At 40.7% G+C, this 21,691-nt stretch overlaps 1 protein-coding gene across 2 annotated transcripts; it reads right to left on the bottom strand.

Moving 5' to 3' along the window:
* Positions 1-1,355: 1,355 nt before the first annotated feature.
* LOC116483971 (sulfotransferase 1C4) lies at positions 1,356-19,983 on the bottom strand. Of its 2 annotated transcripts, none has more exons than XM_032178551.2 (8): positions 19,530-19,983; positions 16,182-16,307; positions 15,591-15,688; positions 14,849-14,975; positions 14,557-14,651; positions 11,750-11,930; positions 10,686-10,797; positions 1,356-1,637 (listed from the first exon to the last, which is right to left on the bottom strand). In XM_032178551.2, exons 1-8 carry the CDS (start codon positions 19,696-19,698, stop codon positions 1,631-1,633), a joined length of 915 nt encoding a protein of 304 aa, XP_032034442.2. In that variant the 5' UTR covers positions 19,699-19,983; the 3' UTR covers positions 1,356-1,630. The 2 variants fall into 2 exon arrangements, with proteins under 2 accessions (XP_032034442.2, XP_058285159.1); XM_058429176.1 differs by lacking the exon at positions 1,356-1,637 and adding an exon at positions 8,411-8,438.
* Positions 19,984-21,691: the final 1,708 nt, after the last annotated feature.

Raw genomic sequence — 21,691 nt, 5'->3', positions numbered from 1 at the left:
TGAATCTGAATGTTGGCCTGCCTTGCTAGATTGGGGAAGTTCTCCTGGATAATATCCTGCAGAGTGTTTTCTAACTTGGTTCCATTCTCCCCATCACTTTCAGGTACACCAATCAGACATAGATTTGGTCTTTTCACATAGTCCCATATTTCTTGGCGGCTTTGTTCGTTTCTTTTTATTCTTTTTTCTCTAAACTTCCCTTCTGGCTTCATTTCATTCATTTCATCTTCCATCACTGATACCCTTTCTTCCAGTTGATCACATCGGCTCCTGAGGCTTCTGCATTCTTCATGTAGTTCTCGAGCCTTGGCTTTCTGCTCCATCAGCTCCTTTAAACACTTCTCTGTATTGGTTATTCTAGTTATACATTCGTCTAAATTTTTTTCAAAGTTTTTAACTTCTTTGCCTTTGGTTTGAATTTCCTCCTGTAGCTTGGAGTAGTTTGATCGTCTGAAGCCTTCTTCTCTCAACTTGTCAAAGTCATTCTCCATCCAGCTTTGTTCCGTTGCTGGTGAGGAACTGTGTTCCTTTGGAGAAGGAGAGGTGCTCTGCTTTTTAGAATTTCCAGTTTTTCTGCTCTGTTTTTTCCCCATCTTTGTGGTTTTATCTACTTTTAGTCTTTGATGATGGTGATGTACAGATGGGTTTTTGGTGTGGATGTCCTTTCTGTTTGTTAGTTTTCCTCTAACAGACAGGACCCTCAGGTGTGTAGATCTGTTGGAGTTTGCTATAGGTCCACTCCAGACCCTGTTTGCCTGGGTATCAGCAGTGGAGGCTGCAGAACAGCAGATTTTCGTGAACCGCGAATGCTGCTGCCTGATCGTTCCTCTGAAAGTTTTGTCTCATAGGAGTACCCAGCCGTGTGAGGTGTCAGTCTGCCCCTACTTGGGGGTGCCTCCCAGTTAGGCTGCTCAGGGGTCAGGGGTCAGGGGCCCACTTGAGGGGGCAGTCTGCCCATTCTCAGATCTCCAGCTGCGTGCTGGGAGAACCACTACTCTCTTCAAAGCTGTCAGACAGGGACATTTAAGTCTGCAGAAGTTACTGCTGTCTTTTTGTTTGTCTGTGCCCTGCCCACAGAGGTGGAGCCTACAGAGGCAGGCAGGCCTCTTTGAGCTGTGGTGGGCTCCACCCAGTTCGAGCTTCCTGGCTGCTTTGTTTACCTAAGCAATCCTGGGCAATGGCCGGCGCCCCTCCCCCAGCCTCACTGCCACCTTGCAGTTTGATCTCAGACTGCTGTGCTAGCAATCAGTGAGACTCCGTGGGCATAGGACCCTCTGAGCCAGGTGCGGGACATAATCTCCTGGTGTGCTGTTTTTTAAGCCCGTCGGAAAAGTGCAGTATTAGGGTGAGAGTGAGCTGATTTTCCAGGTGCCATCTGTCACCCCTTTCTTTTCCTAGGAAAGGGAACACCCTGACCCCTTGCGCTTCCTGAGTGAGGCAATGCCTCGCCCTGCTTCGGCTCATGCACAGTGCGCTGCACCCACTGTCTTGCGCCCACTGTCTGGCACTCCCTAGTGAGATGAGCCCGGTACCTCAGATGGAAATGCGGAAATCACCCGTCTTCTGCGTCGCTCATGCTGAGAGCTGTAGACCAGAGCTGTTCCTATTCGGCCATCTTGGCTCCCTCCCATCAAAAGCTTTGTCAAGGTTATATAACTTTAATAAATAAGTTGGCTTTAAAATTATTGGTAAAGTAATATTAGAAATGTCTTAAGAACTGCCAGCATGTGTTTTTGTTTGCATTTATTGATCAAGCAATTTTATACTTATCCCTGCCAAATACTATAAGATGTCAAAATTTCGCATAAGGGTTAGAAAACTATAAACCCAGCCCAAAACAGAATGATCTTTGCTTGTGTAATTTTTTTTTTTTTTTTTTGAGATGGAGTCTTGCTGTGTCGCCCAGGCTAGTGTGCAGTGGCGCAATCTCGGCTCACTGCAAGCTCCGCCTCCCGGGTTCACGCCATTCTCCTGCCTCAGCCTCTCCAAGTAGCTGGGACTACAGGCGCCCGCCACTACACCTGGCTAATTTTTTTTGTATTTTTAGTAGAGACGGGGTTTCACCGTGGTCTCGATCTCCTGACCTCGTGATCCACCCACCTCGGCCTCCGAAAGTGCTGGGATTACAAGCGTGAGCCACCGTGCCCGGCCTGCTTGTGTAATTTTTAATAAATAAGACATTGATACTGGTTTAAGGAAAATAGCTGTATCTTGAATTGTTCAGTTAAATTATTATAACTTCTAATCTTGTGGCTTTAGGCAGTTTAGTCCGTAGGCAGTAAGGTTTGTTTTGGGAAAGGACTGTTACCATCTTGTTTAAAAACTAAAGTAGAAACTAAATTCCTCCCACAGTTAGTTTGGCCCACATCTAGGTATGAACAAGGACACTTGGAGGTTAGAAGCAAGATAGAGTTGGCTAGGTCATATGTTTTTCACTGTTTCAGTTATAATTTTGCAGTGGTGAGTTTCATATCTTTAAATGATGACTATCACAGTTTTCATAGTCTAGGTAAATGATTAAAATAAGTTAATTAGGCTAGACATGGTGGCTGATGCCTGTAATACCAGAATTTTGGGAGGCCAAGGCAGGCGGATCACGAGGTCAGGAGATCAAGACCATCCTGGAAAACATGGCAAAACCCTGTCTCTACTAAAAATACAAAAAATTAACTGGGTGTGGTGCCACGTGCCTGTTATCCCAGCTACTTGGGAGGCTGAGGCAGGAGAATCACTTGAACCCGGGAGGCAGAGGTTGCAGTGAACCGAGATCATGCCACTGCACTCCAGCCTGGATGACAGAGCGAGACTCTGTCTCAAAAAAAAAAAAAAAAAAAAGATAATTAGGTGAATGTTATGGAATAAATACTTGTAGACAAACGTCATAATTTGGAATCTAAAGTTATATTAAGTTAAATAATAGATACTTCATTATTTGAATATTTTCCAATAAAATATATTGTAGGAAAAAATTCTTTCTAAAAATGTGTCTTTTTAAAAAAGGCAAACAACTTTTGTCTAATTCAAAGCTTATTTAAAGGTTATGGGCCAGTTGTGGTGGCTCACGCCTCTAATCCCAGGACTTTGGGAGGCTGAGGCAGGTGCATCACCTGAGAACAGGAGTTCAAGACCAGCCTGACCAACATGGAGAAACCCCGTCTCTACTAAAAATACAAAATTAGCTGGGCGTGGTGGCGCATGCCTGTAATCCCAGCTCCTTGGGAGGTTGAGGCAGGAAAATTGCTGGAACCTGGGAAGTGGAGGTTGCGGTGAGCAGAGATCGTGCCATTGCACTCCAGCCTGGGCAACAAGAACGAAACTCCGTATCATAAAAAAAAAAAATAAATAAATTTCTGTGCAGTGCAGAAGGTCTTTTCTTTTGCCTTTTGGTAACTGGCCTAACAGATTTTATTGTTTATTGAAGCAATTCCTATGCCATTATTATCAAGTTTTGGTTTGCTTAGGAAAAAACTGAGATTAAATTAAAAAAAACTAAGGTTTTTATATCCATGTATCTTTCTGTATGTGCCTTTAATGTACTTGTGACATTGAGTTACAGGGCTTTGACTCCTGGGTCTAAAAGAACACCAAGTCCTGCTAAATTTTAAACCTTGACAGCAATTAAACCCCATCTACAAGTCCAGTTGAAGATGACAATCAAAATAAACTGCATTCCTGAAACACAGGGCCAGAAATTAAAACTATTCAACTCCTCAAGGCCCAGGGACTATTGTGGAAGAGGTGGGCTTGTGAGATTTTAAGGGCTGATTTTGAGAGATAAAATCCCTTCAGTTTCTCTATAAATTAATTATTAATGTCAATGGCACATGGATGCAAGAGCAGCATATGGGCCCCTATGTCAGATTAACAAGGTTTTCTTGAAGCATTAACTGACTCCTTAATAAAGATTATAAAAGCCTTGTGGAAGTTATATCTTATAGTCAAGATTAAAATTTTATAGGTTGTTTCTACATTTTAAAAAACATTTAATCAGTTTCATGCTGTTTTTATTAGGGCTTATTGTTTGGAAAATTAACATTCCTCTCTTAAAGAATGAAGGTTTTTGCCTTTTTTTGAAATCCTTGAGTTATCACTCTGGTCAAGTGACTGACTTATTTTGCAGTGACCTGAGATGTCAAGTGATTTTGATAAAAGTGATTTTCATATCAACATACAATACTGTAGGATTCCATATTTGCCTATATCTTTACTTTTACTAGAAGCTTTATATTTTCACATAGTTGCATGTTACTGGATAGCATTGTTTCATTTTAACTTGAAGGACTGCCTTTAATATTGCCTTTAGGGAAAGTCTAATGGTGATGGGCTCTCAGCTTTTGTTTTTATGGGAAAGTCTTAATTTCTCCAGTTCTGGAAGGAGAGTTTGCTAGACATAGTATTCTTGGTCGGCAGTTTTTTTTCTTTTAGTTCTTTGAATATATTATTCTACTTCCTTCTGGCCTGTGAGGTTTCTGCTGAGAAATGTGATAATCTGATAGAGGCTCCCTTGTATCTGATGAATTGCTTTTCTTTTGCTGCTTTCAAGATTCTTTTTTTCTATGTGGTTCTTATACACAACAGACTACTATTCTGCCATCAGGAATAATGAGATCCTGTGACTTGCAACAACATGGATAGAACTGGAGGTCATTATATTAAGTGAAGTAAGCCAGGCATAGAAATACAAACATCACATCTTCTTGCTTATTTGTGGGATCTAAAAATCAAAACAATGGAACTCATGAAGATAAAAAGTAGAATGATGGGTTACCAAGAGGCTGGTAAGATTAGTAGGTGGTAGGAGGAAGATGGGGATGGTTAATGGGTCCAAAAAAAAAAAAAAGAAAGAGTGAATAAGACCTAGTATTTGATAGCAAAACAGGATGACTATAGTCAATAACAATTTAATTGGACATTTAAAAATAGCCCAAATAGTATAATTGGATTGTGTATAACACAAAGAATAAATGCTAGAGGGGATGGATACCCTATTTTCCATGATGTGATTATTATGCATTGCATGCCTGAAACAAAACATCTCATTTACCCAGTAAATGTACATATAAATATATATAAAAAATATATAAATATGTATACTATCTATGCACCCACAAAAATGAAAAATAAAAAATTTAAGAAAAGATTCTCCTTTTCTGTAACTTTTGAGAGTGTGATCATAATGTGTTTCAGTGTAAGTATCTTTCAGTTTATCCCAGTTGGAGTTCATTTAGTCTCTTGAATTTGTATGTGCACTTCTTTTCTCAGATTTGTAACATTTTTAGCTATTATTTCTTCATATTAGCTCTCTTTTTCTATTGTCTCTTTCTGAAACTTCATAGTGCATATTTATTCCTCCTAATGGAGTCCTATAAGTCCCACAGGCTGTCTTCACTTTTATTCTTCCTCTTTTCTTCTTCTATTCAATAATTTTTTTTTTTTTTTTTTTTGAGACGGAGTCTTACTCTGTTGCCCAGGCTGGAGTGCAGTGGCATGATCTCTGCTCACTGCAAGCTCCGCCTCCCGGGTTCACGCCATTCTCCTGCCTCAGCCTCCCGAGTAGCTGAGACTACAGGTGCCTGCCACTGCGCCCAGCTAATTTTTTGTATTTTTAGTAGGGATGGGGTTTCACTGTGTTAGCCAGGATGGTCTCGATCTCCTGACCTCATGATCCGCCCGCCTCGGCCTCCCAAAGTGCTGGGATTACAGGTGTGAGCCACTGCGCCCGGCCTTCTATTCAATAATTTTAAATTACTTATTTTCAGTGCATTTCTTCCATTCAATAATTTTAAATTACTTATTTTCAAGTTCACTGATTGTTCTGTCTTTTATGTGATGGTTAGGTATAGCTGACTGGAGAGACTCAGGAAGGCAAGGCTTATTATACTGACAGCTGGTAGGAGAGGAGACACAGCGTGACACACAAGGTCATGTGATTGGTCAGGAGGCAGGAAACAGGAGACAGGAAACAGGAATGAGGGGAATGAGGGGAAGTTTTGACTAGAGTCTTTACTGGGGTTTACGTGAGAAACAAAAGGGAGGGCAGACTAAATATCTTAAGTTTGACTATTTGAATAATTTTGGTGTCATCTAAGCTATAGGTTTGTCCCTAGTTGCTTGGTACCTGGTTGTGGTTGATTAAAGCATACCTCCTGGGGCATATGAGCTCGAAAGGGAAGTTAGGGCTTTAGATTTATTAGTTTGTATATCAAAGCCACTCTCCTGGCTGAGCCCTTGCTATTTCTAAGAATTGGCTGAACCCAGGAGGGGCAGTCTTTCCCCAAACAGGAAGGTTTGTAAAGATGTCAAGACATCATTACACACACACTTACTTTATATGCATTAAACTGGTTCTTCTGTCTGATGAAGTCTGCCTTTTTGAACCGTATGTGCATTTTCAAGTTTGGTTATTGATTCTTTGGCTCCAGAATTTGTTTGGTTGTTATAATAGTTTTTATCTCTTTGTTGCTATTCTTATTTTTTCATGCATCATTTTCCTGATTTCATTTAATTGTCTTTCTGTGTTCTGTTTTAGCTCGTTGCGTATCTTTACCATGGTTATTTTGAATGTCAAATTCTCTTTTAGGTAATTAGTAGATCTCCACTTCTTTATGTTAGGGGCAGAAGGCATCCAAGTTACCAGCAGTGAATCTGTACAGATCTGCAGCCACCTCAATTCTTGCCTCCTCAGAAGAAACAACTTGACTGAGGGGCATAAGGCAGAAAAAGAGACCGAGTTTCAGAGCAGGAGTGGAAGTTTATTAAAAAGCTTTAGAGCAGGAAAGGAAGGAAAGTACACTTAGAAGAGACCCAAGCAGGCACTGTGAAGGTCAAGTGTGGCATTTAACCTTAATCCTAGGACTTTACAGGATGGTTCACTTCTGGTATCTTGCACTCTTTTTCCCATGATTCTTCCCTTCAGGTGGGCTGCCTGCATGCACAGTGCCCTTCTTACACTTGGGAAGTGAGCATGAGCAGTATGTTTAGGAAGCTGTATGCATGCCCATCTGAGGCTTTCTTCCCTTTTCTGGTGGAGTCCCCTCAGAAGGTCATACTCTGCCATTTTGTCTCTTAATATGCATGCCTGGGCTTATTTGCCCAGTCCCTGAGATTTTAATACCAATCTCAAGTGTTTTTATCTCTTTGGGAAGTTGCTTCTCACTGGTGCCTGCATTCAATTAACACTTTAATGTGACAGCTGTGGACCATCAGTAGATTGTCTCTCCCTGGTGCCGGCTGCCAAATGATCATTTTTAGAGAGTTAATGGGAGAACTGTTGAATCATTACCTGATGATGGCCCAACATTCCTGGTGGGTAAGGGAAGAAGTCTCTCCTGCCCCATGCATGCGTGTCTAACTACCTGTAACATTTAGGGCTGGTTTCTGGAGATTTATTTTGTTCCTTTTGTTGGGCTGTGTGTTCCTGTGTCTTTGTATGCCTTGTGATTTTTTGCTGAGATTTGGGCATTTGAAAAAGCAGTCACCTCTACTGTTCTTTACAGACTGTCAGTTAAAGAGGTATGTCTGTTTTTCATCAGAAGCTCGTCATCTCTTGCTTTCCCTGGTGTTTGCTTCTAATAGTGCAGTTTCTCTGATGCCGTAATGAGCCACCTTTGTTCTCAGTGGCACCCAACCTGAGTATGCTGTTGTTTCTGTTAGCACTTCAAGTTAGGTAGTACAGAAACCATCTACTATGTAATTTTCTGTTTCATGAGGTATTTCTAATTATAGGGTGAATTTTCATTTCTCAAATGCTGGATTTAAGTTTGAAACAGTATGATGTGTATTTATTTTTAAAATTATGTTCCCACTGGTTATTCAGAAATAAATAGGATCGAGGTGGCCTCCTGAGGCCTTTCAGTTGTATAAAATCTCTTAACATTGCCAAAGTGTATGAGTTTCTAAATACTTTACATAGAATCATAATGCTTATATTATTGCAGTAGGTTACCTCTTGCATCTCTACACACGAGCTTTGATTTCCTTTAATATTTTCTTGGTTCAAGTCCAGACCTCCTCCACAGAAGTCAAAGGTTATTGCTCTGGTGTGGCAAAACGCCAAATGTGTACCCTGTATTTACAGACTGAATGTATCAGAAAGGTTACAAAGTCTAAATGCATTATTTTAATTCTCTGATGAAATGGAAATAATCTTGAATAGATCTAGAATACAATATCTTAATCACTAGTTTCAAAAGACTTGAGAGAATAGGCCAAGTGAAGACCAAACCGAGTTGGTCTAGTTGGGGCTGGAGCTAAGTAACTAAACCACGGAGATTGGTTTTGCTTGCTGGGGGTATGGAGGGGATTTGCAGGAAAGTAAGAGGTAGGCTGGGCATGGTGGCTCATGCCTGTAATCCCAGCACTTTAGGAGGCCAAGGCAGGTGGATTGCTTGTGTCCAGCAGTTCAAGACCAGCCTGGGGCAACTGGCAAAACCTTGTCTCTACAAAAAAACAACAGAAACAAAAAATTAGCCAGGAATGGTGGTGCATGCCTGTAGTCCCAGCTACTCAGGTGGCTGAGGTGGTAGGATCACTTGAACTCAAGGGTTTGAGATCAGCCTGGGCAACATGGTTGAAACTGCTCCACAAAAATTAGCCAGTGTGAACCTCTGGTCCCAGTTGCTTGGGATGGGAGGATTGCCCTCAAACCCAGCAGATGGAGGTTGCAATGAGCTGTGATCACACCACTGCATTCCAGCCTCGGCAACAGAGTAAGACCCTGTCTCAAAAAAAAAAAAAAAAAATTCTTGTCCAATAGAAGGTTCTCTGATGTTAGAAATGTTTTAGAATCTGCACTGCCCAATATGATACCCTGTAGCCATTCGTGTCTACTGAGCAATTGAAAGTTGGCTGGTAAAAATGAAGAACTGAATTATAATTGTATTTTGTTTTAAGAAATTTAAATTTAAATAGCCACACGTGACTAGTGTCTAGCATATTGAACATCATAGCTATAAATTAGAGTGCCTTTAGGGACTGTCTACTTGAAATATATGCGTTAGCTTTTTAGAATTTCCCTGACATGTTTTTTCAGCTATTTGAGCATGTTATATACTGTTTGGCGTGCAATGAAATATACAGCAATATCCCTATCTTGGAGAAAAAAACAAACAAGTAAAAATTAAAATAAGCAAAGGGAGACAATACAGAAACATGAGAGTTACAATAATACACTTTAATCTTCATCGCAAAAGAGTTACACCAAGAGTAGAGGACTTCGGAAAAGCAAGAGTTCTTTCCAGGTTGTAGTGTTTGTAGGAGGAAGGGACCAGTTATTGAAGCATGTTATATGTCTTCGGTAGGTAGAAAGAAAGGAAGGGAAATTTCAGGAGGAGGCTTGGTATAAATAAAACTGGGAGGGTAGGAAGCGGTAAGATGTGACTAGGACCCAGTTAAGTAGGCTAATTTGCTGGAATATGGAGGTGGTTTGGAAGGTGAAGCTGGAAGTGAAGGCTGGAGTCATGGTTATAGCTACTTTTGAATGCATGGCTAAAATCTTGGGATTTATCTTTCGGGCAGTGAAAATTCAGTCATTGAAGGATTTTGAGTTAAGGAAGAACATAATAAGAGTCTTTTTAAGGAAAATAACCTTGCCATCTGTGTGAAACAGAGAGAAATGAGTTAGGAAGCTATTATACTAGTTGAGGCAAGAAGTAAAAGGTTTCTGAATCAGAAGGGTGGCTATAGAAATAGAAGGAAAACAAAGAATGGTTAGATGGAAATATTGGTAAGAGATTTCATAGATTAAAACTGACAGATTTTGCTGACAGATTAGAATGGATTGTGGTGACACTGGGAAAGATGAGTCAGGAGGTGACTCCAGGATTGTAGCATTAGCTGAGGGTGGGAGAGTGAGTCCAGTTAAATATATATGCCAGTGAGAGATGGGGACAGATGTATTACACTAGGACCCTGAAGTTTTTCTTGGAGGGTTCCAAGAGGAAACTGAATCACTTGATGGTTACTTCACCACCAAAAAATTGCTGGAACAGTCACTATTTACACGTTAGTGATGCATTTAAAAATTAACTTGAACCGGCTGCACGCAGTGGCTCACGCCTGTAATCTCAGCACTTTGGGAGGCCGAGGCGGGTGGATCACGGGGTCAGGAGATCGAGAATATACTGGCTAACACAGTGAAACCTTATCTCTACTAAAAATACAAAAAAAAATTAGCCAGGAGTGGTGGCGGGCGCCTGTAGTCCCAGCTACACAGGAGGCTGAGGCAGGAGAATGGCGTGAGCTTGCAGTGAGCCGAGATCGTGCCACTGCACACCAGCCTGGGCAACAGAGCAAGACTCCGTCTCAAAAAAAAAACAAAAAATTAACTTGAACCAAAACTTAATCTGAAAATGTTAGTGTATTATCATGTGAGGACTGAAGCATTTTCAATATGTTAAGAAGCACATGATTGTAGAAAATGTAAATATGATAATTGACAATGATACCAGGATTGTAACTAGTGATTTATTGAGCTTCCCTCTTTCCATGTCGCCACCTTGCTGCCTGTCACCACCTTGCCTCCAGCCTTTTAAAATAATTTTTTAGTAGAGTGAACAAGAGCAAACACAATAAACTATTCTGATAACTAGAATCTGATATCATTTGTTGTGAGAATTAAACTTTCATTATTACCCAAATATACTGGGTAATAAACTAAAACATTTTTAGTTATTTTTCTTCCTTACTAGAACTGGAAGTGGAAAGTTAGTCTGGTATCAGCCATTTTCTTCTTGTAATCTTCATCAAATCTCTCATTCTGAGCCACGGTGAAGTGTTTCTTCCAGTCTCCCACTGCCCCTGAAATACAGTTATGTGGGGAGAGGATCAATAGTTGTTGGAAGAGTCTGTGCTTCCCTATTCTCCTGTTTCTGTGTGATGATTTCTATGCCATGTTCCAGGAAGGGCAGTATTGAACAAAACGTTTCTCTTGCTATCCTGTCACTTTCTTATTCTGAAGAGAAGACAACTTTCCTGTCTGATTTGTGAGACAAGGAGAGCCTCTTGCCACCTTGCTGCATTAGTGGGTGAGCAAGACCACCATGTTACAACAGCAGGCCGGAAGGGCTTTCTTGTCTTTCTCTGTGCCCTGTTGCACATTGAAGCATGGTAGGTGCTCATGACTATAGCTCCCATGCTGTAAAGTGACCAAGAAGGGCCTATTTCTGGGAGGCCCAAGGTACCATTTGAAGAAGAAAAAATAAGACCCGCCCCCACCAACTTCTCTAATTGTAATCCCTGTTACCTTTCGCAGTTTTATTTTTCTTAATGTTATCTATCTATGTATTCTTGTTTATTTTGCTTATCACTAGAGTATAATTTCCATGCAGGAATGAATTTTTGTGTTTTGTTCACTGCTGCAAACAGTGGCTAGAACAGTGCCTGGCACATAGAAGGCCCTCAGTAAGTACCTTTGAGTGGCTGAATCTGATAGCATAGAACCATCTATAAAATGGATTCTTTGCCCTATCTGACTTAATTCTATATATTTTCATGTTATTAGCCAGAACTCTTAAGGGAAAGTGGGGATAAGTGGTTGGATTTAGACATCAAATTTTACTCTCTTAATCTTAAAAATAATTGGCTAATTAAACACTATTTTCATTTTATCAGTGGTTTTTTAAATACTTCTTTTCCCCAAATCATTTATTAAAGATACTATTTTTCCTAGACACAGGAAAGAAAACTCCTCAAATGCTTTAAAATATTTGACAGTTCTTTTAAGATTATAACGAAAATAAACTATAAAAACCTTTTCTCATGAATGGAGAAATGGAGTGGTCCATGATTTCAGCAGGAATTGATGAATAGTTTGCCATTGGATTCTGTTTCATGACATCAAATGAAGTGTAATGGACAATTTTATCTAGAACTTTGTCATCTAATTTCTTCCCAATAAATTCTGCCAGCTTCTGAATTTCATGCTTTGGGTTCTATGATCAGAGTCAAAAGAAAAGTAATGATTTAATAGAATTAGTTAGAATATTATGATGGATTAATGACAGTAACCAGTAACATATTACGAGCTAAAATAAAAAACAAATCTTAACAAATGCTCAAGTGACTCATTTTAACGTGATGACCCATATTGTTCTTTTTTTGGTAATTGGAATCACTAATAATTTTTTCCCCTTAATATGTAATCAACTGGGTAGGGTTAGTGAAACATTTGCCAGACAATGACATACAGTGCCTAGTGAATGGTTCACTAAGGGAATGTGTCAGGGTTATGTCCACAAGCCCTGCTCAAGGCATTTCAGAAGCACAAGGGCAGAAGATTTAAGACCTGACCCAGAGGAAGCTACATCCTGTTTCTAACATTGACAGAAATGTCCCCAGACTGCAGTGATGGCAGGAGGAGAGGAGAGAATTTTTATTTTTTGCATGCCTCAAGAGGCACCCATGGCTAGTAACTCTGGTACCAGACCACCAAGTCAAGTGGAACTGCTACTGATTTCTTATCAAAGGGACATACAACCTTGTGACATCACTGTGGCTGTGGGACTCCTCCATCTCTAGGAGCAGAGGGCGGGTGGGGAGTGAAAGTGGAAGCACTTACCCTGACCACTGTGTTGATAGTGGGCTTCTGCTTTAAAAGCTTGTATGTCAAAAATGTTTCATTTGATTGACCTCACACAGGCTAGGAATCAGAGAGTGCTGAGAATTGGGAGCTTTGTGGGAACTACAGTGAGGGGACATTCAAGAACAAGATCACAGCATTATTTTTAAAAGTTTTAGGGACTCTGAGTTTAGATTACCTATTTCGATAAAGTTTCTTCCTGGCATGCATAATACGCTAGGGTCTACCTGAACAAAAGAGCTCCATTCCCAGAGACATATCCTTTCTCTGACATGGCTATGATACATGCTGTAGGCAAACATCATCTGCCCAGAGTCTTCGTATGGTGGCACAACACTTTTGTACCAAGTAAAAACAAAGTAAACAGAAAGAAGGAGGGAATTTTATACTGATAACCTCATAGGTTGTTCTGCTGGTTCTTTGGTCATGCTTCTGAGAATCCTAGAGCTATAACAATTATTTTAAAAACCACATGAAAATAGTCTGTATTTTCCACTCCTTTGATATTTTGTAGAAATCACTCCTATCACAAGGCCCAGCAGTGATTGAACCTTAGAGAAGTGCATCTAAATGGTGATGTGTGCTTGAATCTCCTGGGAATTTTATAAAACTCTAGACTTAGCAGGCCTACAGTGGGCTCCAGTAGCTCATGCAACTAGTCTGTGAAGCACCTATTGAGTATCAAGGCTTTCAATGACCAATTCAAGAACAGAGACTGTAATTCTGTATAGATCTCTGTATTTAGTGGGGTCACAGAAAGTAGCTGAGTAGATGATTATTTACAACAAACATCCCCTGATATTATCTCATTTAGTCCTCAAATAAATCTTGAATGGGTAAATATTTTTATCTTCATTTTTATATTTAAGAAAACTAATCTCCCAAGATGTTAAGTGTCTTTACCAAGAATTGACAGAACTTGATTTCAATAATTTTTTATCTAAATCATTAGTATTTTCCATTGCACCACATCTTAAAGTTTCTTAAAGCTATTGGCTGGGCGTGGTGGCTCACGCCTGTAATCCCAGCACTTTGGGAGGCTGAGGCAGGCGGACCACGAGGTCAGGAGATCGAGACCTGGCTAACACGGTGAAACTCCATCTCTAGTAAAAAATACAAAAAATTAGCCAGGCGTGGTGGCGGGTGCCTGTAGTCCCAGCTACTTGGGAGGCTGAGGCAGGAGAATGGCATGAATCTGGGAGGCGGAGCTTGCAGTGAGCCAGAGATCGTGCCACTGCACTCCAGCCTGGGTGACAGAGTGAGACTCCATCTCAAAATAAATAAGTAAATAAAGTATTATGTTCCTCAGTGCTAATAAGAAATAAAAACTCTGGGCATGGTAGCTCACGCCTGTAATCCTAGCACTTTAGTAGGCCGAGGTGGGTGGAACACTTGAGATCAGGAGTTCAAAACCAGCCTGGCCAACATGGTGAAACCCCATTTCTACTAAAAATACAAATAATTAGCCAGGCGTGGTGGCAGGTGACTGTAATCCCAACTACTCCGGAGGCTGAGGCAGGAGAATTGCTTGAACCTGGGAGACGGAGCTTGCAGTGACTTGAGATCGCATCACTGCACTCCAGTCTGGGTGACAGAGTGAAACTCCTCTGTCTCCAAAAAAAAAAAAAAAAAAAAAAAAAAAACCAAAGAAACCAAAATATGCTAGGATTTTTTTTCCTGCTAAACTGCATTTTAAAATAGATATGCAAGGGAGAAAATGACACCATCCATATTGTGTAATAACCTGCCTGTAAGGAAAATGTGCAGCATCCCTGGGAGCACCAGGAAGTTGCAGGTGAGACTGTGTGATACTTAAACTCATGATCAGCCACGCGCACTTTGACAAATGACAGCTGTAACCAACAAAGTGCAGCAATTTTCTGTTCCCCGCATCAATCTGAGTCCCTGATGGGGTCAATACATTATGACTTAAATGTTTTATGGTCCAGTGGGTACACATTAGGTGGCAATGTGCTCACCTTCTTCATGTCCTCATAGAAGAGGTAGAGAATACGGTGTTTGTCTTTGGCTTCCCACCATCCTTTCACATGTTCATGCCAGGAGCCCCAGCACACTGGAGGATGGGATGGAAAACAAGGCAATGAGTCACAGAGGTCCTATTATCCCACTGAAAGGAGAATTCCTGAAGAGAAGTGAGAGTGTTCCATTAAAGAAGGCAGAGCCCCTGCTGGTGAAAAGAAAAAGATTCTTTCCTTCTAGGGTGTTTGGAGATTTTGAGAAACGAAGGGAAACAAAGCTAAATTCTCTCACCTTTCCCAGCCAGAAAAGTCTCAAAATACTCTTCCCAAGTTCCTGGAGCAGGAAGTGCTTTATTCATTCTTTGGAAATGGTAATAGGACACCATGTTGTCCTTGGGATTTCTTGCTACATAGATTATCTGGGAATGATGAGGGGAGGGGAAGGGAAGAAGCAAAAAAAAACAGGATTTTTTTTTTTTTTTTTTTTTTTTTTTGCTGTTACTGCCCAGGCAAGTCATGTTAAGGTGGATACATTTCATACAGTTCATTTTTTCTGAGGCTGCATTCTTGTCATCCTTGTTATGGGATACTTTTTTTTTTTTTTTTTTTTTGAGATGGAGTCTTGCTCTGTCACCCAGGCTGGAGTGCAATGGCGCGATCTTGGCTCACTCCAACCTCCGCCTCCTGTGTTCAAGCGAGTCTCCTGCCTCAGCCTCCTGAGTAGCTTGGATTACAGGCATGTGTCACCACGTCCTGCGAATTTTGTGTTTTTGGTAGAGATGGGGTTTCACCGTGTTGGTCAGGCTGGTCTCGAACCCCTGACCTCAACTGATCCACCCATCTCAGTCTCCCAAAAGGCTGTGATTATAGGCGTGAGCCAACGTATCTGGCTAGGATTCATATTAATTTGCATATTGATTATTGTGGAGAGGTATATATATATATATTTATTTAACAAATGAAATGTTTTAAGAGGAAATGGAAGACTAAGGTTGTTTTAAGGAGTACAACTCTGAATTCCTTTTGCTTTTTACCTTACAGTTTTTCTCTAGCAAGGATGGTGGCAGCAAGTGAAAGGGAAGATGTGTTTTCAGGATCCGTGGTGAGGGCATTGCATGAGCTTGTTCCAAACCTGCAAAATTGGTTTTTGATCAATTTCTACTATTTTTTCTCTATTTGCTTCCAAGTCTTGCTGCTTCCATTATTACTACTACAATTCAAAGCATCTACAAGAACATTGTAACTGTAGATCTGGTGTGAGAGAATACGTCTAGCCTATGAATGGATGTTTTGACTAGAACAATTCCTAACCATAACAGTCATCCAAATAAATAAGAACCTGAAAATTCAAACCCTTTCACCAGGATTATCTTACTTGAGCTTATCCTTTTGAAGTAAAATTAATTTCTAACTAGAGAAGCAAAATTTAACTCACTTTTGTATAAACAGTAATTCCATTAGAAAATGTCTGGAGTATAACAATGGCCAGATACAGTTAAAAAAAGACAAAACCATGAAACTCACCAATAATTGTTTGAAAGCAGATAATTTTGAAAGGTGCAAAGACAGTAAAAATCCTAAGTGCATTTTAGGACTGTAGTGAAGTGTGGCTATTCCATACTCACCAGATCCTAAGGATGGGATTTTCCATTCGAGGAAAGGAAATCGTTGATGAGTCGGTGCCCGTTTACTTTTCTCCACATCACCTTCATTTTGTATTAATTCCACTATCTCCTGAGTCCATGTTGTTCCTTATCCCACAGATAAAATGAAGATGAATAGACATCTAGTATAGTACATTCCTTAAAATATGATCAAATACTTGTTAGAACATCTATGTCTTTTGTTTTGTTTTTTGAGACAGGGTCTTGCTCTGTGTCAAGGCTGGAGTTCAATGGTGCAATCTTGGCTCACTGCAACCTCTGCCTCCTGGGTTCAAGCGATCCTCTCACCTCAGCCTCCTGAGTAGCAGGGGTTACACACATGCCCAATCACCCCTGGCTAATTTTTGTACTTTTTATAGAGACAGGATTTTTACCATGTTGCCCAGGCTGATCTGGAACTCCTGAGCTCAAGTGATCTGCTCGCCTCGGCCTCCTAAAATGCTGGGATTATAGGTGTAAGCCACCATGCCTGGACCATCTATGTGAATTTAAAAGCTAGGTTTTAAATGGGCCTCAGAAGATAGCATTCCTTATTTATATCTTATTATCATAATATGATTTTTAAAAAAATACTCCAATTTTGAATGGACATTAGACTGATAAATATACATGTATTTTTTTTCTGTCACAAGTATTAATTTGGATTGTAATTGTTGTTCTATTTATTTAGCTGTATTGTCCTTAGAAAGGACATTCTCCCCAAATTGTGATCTCCTATAGAGAAATGACCACATGATTTTCAAACTCTCTTTTTCCCAGTCACATAGCATAGGAGACACTTAGTATTTGTTGGCTGAATGAATTAACCATTAGGGCTTGAACTTGATATTGACCATTAGCACTTAGTATTCATTTTTCACCTTTCTCTGTTTCCCCCATATCTCATTGGCTGAAAGGCTGTAAAAGGCCTTCCCAAAACTCCTTTTCCACTAAGATCCTGAAGGCTATTTAGATCCCTCCAGTGAGATGCATTAGCCTGAGTTTTGGAAGCCAGTGGAGAGATAGAAGTCATCCTTCCTGAGGTGGTGGCTGCTGATAGTAGCCCCAGCAGATAGAAATTTGGCAGAGACCATTCCATATTCCATGGCCCAGTGCCCTAGACCTAACCACTGCCACTGTGGCCATAGGTAGAATGGTATCCCCCAGCTTCAGTCTGTCTGTCTTGCATTGATCCTGACTGATACAGTGATATTGTGCTATCAACATAATCTTTACCCTTTGATGAAGATATGTTGCACCAGATGTTCTGGCAAAATCCAGGTTAGGAGGATGTTGAGTTATTTTAGGATGCCTTTTTTTTTTTTTCCCAGAGACAGGGTCTTGCTCTGTTGCCCAGTCTGGAGTACAGTGGTGGGATCCTAGCTCAGTGCAGCCTCCAACTCCTGGGCTCAATGGTCCTCTTGCTTCAGCCTCCCAAATAGCTAGGACTATGAGTTCATGCCACCATGCCTGGCTAATTTTTAGTTTTTTTTGTACATAGGAGTCTCCCTATGTTGCCTAGGCTGGTTTCAATCTTCTGGCCTCAAAAGATCCTCCTGCCTTGGCCTCCCAAAGTGATGGGATTACAGGTGTGAGCCACCATGCCTAGCCAGGATGGCTTTCTGAATCCTGATCTAGGTTGATCTTTCCTGTATTATCTGGCTGAAACGTTATAGATTCCTTTGCCCATATTCTCAGTTTAGTGCTTTTAAAGGCCTAGAATAAGGGCATAGGTTAGAAAAAAATTAAATTACATTTTATGTTTTATATTAGTTGGTGTCCTGTATTTTCTGGCAGCAACTTTTATTACAGGACGAAGGGCCAAGATATCTTTAGCTATCCATGCAAAGAATATTCCAGCCATTTGTACTAGTTTTATGGGAATTCATAGCCATAGCACTGAATGTCTATAATGAATGAATTTAATGAATTTATAGACATGAGCCAACATGAGGGCAGATTCAAATGTTGCTAGAGGTTCCAGGGTGAGTGGAATGACTTCTCAATTTATTCTCTAGAGGTCAGTGATTCTATGATGTATTTTTTTCTTGTGTCATTCAGAGTATTATTCTTTTAAACATTTAGGGTGAACTATTTTTGCCATCTATGCTTGTTTCTTCTTCCTTCTAATAAAATAGGCTTCATTAATGTGTATGGTTTTAGTTATGATTAAATATTACTTTAGATGGCAAACATTTAATTTTCTTAGTGTGCTTTTTGAATTGCTTAAACCTCATTAATGCCATGAAAAACCTAAATGAACCATATCTTAGTACTTGCGTTTGGCAGGTAGAGAAAAGATTGTTTATGTATTGAATTGATAATCAAGTGGAATTGTCGATGAAGTTAAGATGATGAGATGTGATCCTCACCAGTGGCTACTTTTAGAAATTTACATTCAGAAAAATTGGATCCTGAATGGGCTCCTGATGAGTAAGACTGGGAAATCAGGACCAACATGAAACAGATGGACAAAGAAGAGACTATGGCCTCCGTGTGCCTGCAGAATCTTCTGTCAGGATCTTGAGAGATCAGAACAAAAGAGGGTTTTGAACAGTCTCAGAAAATACTGAGGTTTAGATTTTTTGGTGTGTGTGTGTGTGTGTGTGTGTGTTCGTTCTTGATTTTGCAAAGAGCAAATGTATATACAATTTGTGTGTGGATTGAGTAATTTATTTCTAGTAGATATGTAGATATGCAAAGATATTTATAGAGAACTACTTCCACCTCATCGTCCCCCAATTTTTATGATGTGGCGGCTCGGCTCAAGCTAGTCCTACTTTTACAGACAACTTTGTTAAACTGATTGTTGAGATAAGGTAGTTGGTTCACAACTTACCACAAAGGAAGGTGGAAATCAGAAGGATGGTTCTCAGACCCTGAGATGGGAGGGCTGCTGAGGTGATATCAGCATTGCAGAACAAAAGCTCCTCTATTTCTTTCCCACATCAGCCTTGGGATCCCCTTTCTAGCTCACACACTCAAAGCAGCTTTTTATAAGATCTGCAATAAGGGCCTAGATTGGGAACGAATAAATAAACAAGTCTACCCTTTTGCTCTTAAATGTTTTCACTCTCTCCTGGGAAAGTAAAAAAAAAAAAAAAAAGAAAGTACATCATAGCATCACAGGAAGATTGAATTCTAAAAATTTGTATGTCATTTTAGTATGTTTCGGTTTAGCTTCAGTTTCCACTAGTAACTTTCCTTGGCCATATCACTCTGTCCAGTAGAGTTTTCCGGATCAACTTCTTTATTTCATGACGAATGCATCCTTCCCACTTATATTCCTAACTCTCCTCTTCCCCTTCCCCTGCAAGCCCTTCCACCTACCTGCTTTAGGATAGGTAGAAATAAGCAGGTCATCAGGCTTGGCTTGGAAGTTCCAGATCTCATCCCAGATGTCACAGGTGGCTGTGGGCTGAAGAATTCCCTTCACGTAGTTGACACTTAAGCGCTTTGTTCCATCAAATGTAAAATCCTCCATCTTGTGTAAGGCCATTAGTGTAAGAAATCAGAGGGCTCTTCCAGACAGAAAGTTATCTTTCAGTCAGCATATGGCTGCATTGTGGATAGAGGCAGCACTCTTATCCACCACACTACCATACTATCCAGCCCTCTAGCACAGGCCTGTCTGGGCCAGCAAACAGGGAGAAAGTGAGTTGCAGGCCTCCCGACTCAGGTTCCAGGGAACTGGAACTCTTGTTTATGATTTTGTCCACTGGCAGTTTCCTGAGGAACTGCAGCCCCCTCCTCACCAGGCTGTGACATCACAGCAGAGGCGGTCACAAACCCTGCTGGCTGGGTCCCGTTCCAGCCCTTCCGTTCTCTGTGAGTTAACAGGACGTAGTGTCATATTGTTTATATCTCTCATCTCTGTGTCCATTAAACCCTTCATAGATAATTTCAGTAATTGTTCCTTCTGGGAATTTTAGACAATTAAAAAGTTGCAGGACTTGCCTGTGAAATTACAGATTCTACACAGAATGACTTCTCTGAGAGACTGCAGGGACTTCTCGTGGGCTATTAACAGTGGGGGCCTTGATGGATCTGAACCTCCCAGTATTAACATCTGCCAGAGTCAGCTTTGTTATTTTTTAAGAGTAAAATAAATAATGCTAAACTGGAGAAGTCTCCTTCCTTTGTAGGGGTTTCATCACAGCTATGAAAACATGTATGCCTCATTTAAAGCAAAATGGATGCAGAAAACTCCAGAGTTAACAGAAGACAGTGGCTGCCTTAGGAATCCATTCTGCCCCTGATAATCAGAAATTTCACAACTTGCTTCAGTCCCTGCCCCCGGCCTGGCCTGCACCCCAGGGCCATGCCACACTTGCTCCCCATGGCAGCACTCCTTCTGGAGATCTTGTCGGCTCTTGTGTGTCTGGCTGTCTGATTCTCTTTCTGGGTGTCCCAGCTTTGATGCCCCCTTTCTGGAGAAGTCTTCTTTGACTTTCTGTGTCATCTCAAGTAGGTCCCTCCTATTTCCTTGCTCATAGCACTTTGTGTTCCTTTAGAGCAACCATTGACAGTTATTTTTGCATGTTTACTTCTTGGCATTTTCTGTCTCCTTCACTACACTCTAAGGCACGTGAAATGGGGCCTGTTGTTTTCTCACTGCCAGCTGTATGCCTAGTGCCTGGCATTCTTCTATTTCTTGAAAGAATGAATGAGTAAAATTAAGCAAAAATTGAGGAAGCGAGTTCCTTGTGCCATCATTATGTGGGGACTAGGTGAGTATGGTGACTGTGGCTTGACATCCTTCAGACAGAAGTTAGGCTGCCTGTATTTGAATCCTGTGCCAACTCCCAGTAGTTGTGGGCAATGGCAGGTTACAGAATCTCTCTTTGTTTCATATCACGCTTCTCCTCAGGTCTGAATTTGGGATCTTAACTTTATCCACCTCATGGTTGTGGGGAGATAAAACAGCTTATTTAATGCTTGGCAACAGGGAAATGTTGAATAAATTGTAGCTATTAATAATAATGGGTGACTTTGTTCACCATTTCTCTGTGGTCCACGTTCTGGATGCAAACTCAGAAAAGATCAATTCTTTGGCTTTCCCTATTCCTCATCCCCTCCCTCCTGGCCATGGTGAGGTTGATGGGCCCTTGAGATAGAGACTGCCAGGTGGAATGCCTGGGATGCATATGCATTTGCATTTAAACAGACTTATAAAAATCACCTATAATTTTTCAGTTAGATTTTATTCTATAATCTTTTTGGCCCTGTGTGCCATCAGAGTAGAGTGGTAGATATTCGGCAATGCCTTAGCAGTTTTGTCTAGTGCATTGTGTGCTAGAGAGGAAGGGCTGGGAGATGGGGGAGGATATGCTCCCAGACCCAAAGATGACTGATTGGGACTGAAACTAGATCCAGGGAAGACGGAATGTTCCAAGTAATTTGAAAAGTGATCTTGACTACAAACACTGCTCTTATTCTCAATAGTACTTTCTCATGAGGTTAGAATTAAATAAATGTATTTAGCAATTATA

This window comes from Hylobates moloch, unplaced genomic scaffold (assembly GCF_009828535.3).
Source record: "Hylobates moloch isolate HMO894 unplaced genomic scaffold, HMol_V3 SCAFFOLD_15, whole genome shotgun sequence".
NCBI lineage: Eukaryota > Metazoa > Chordata > Mammalia > Primates > Hylobatidae > Hylobates > Hylobates moloch.
This window is presented reverse-complemented; position numbering and strand designations above follow the sequence as displayed.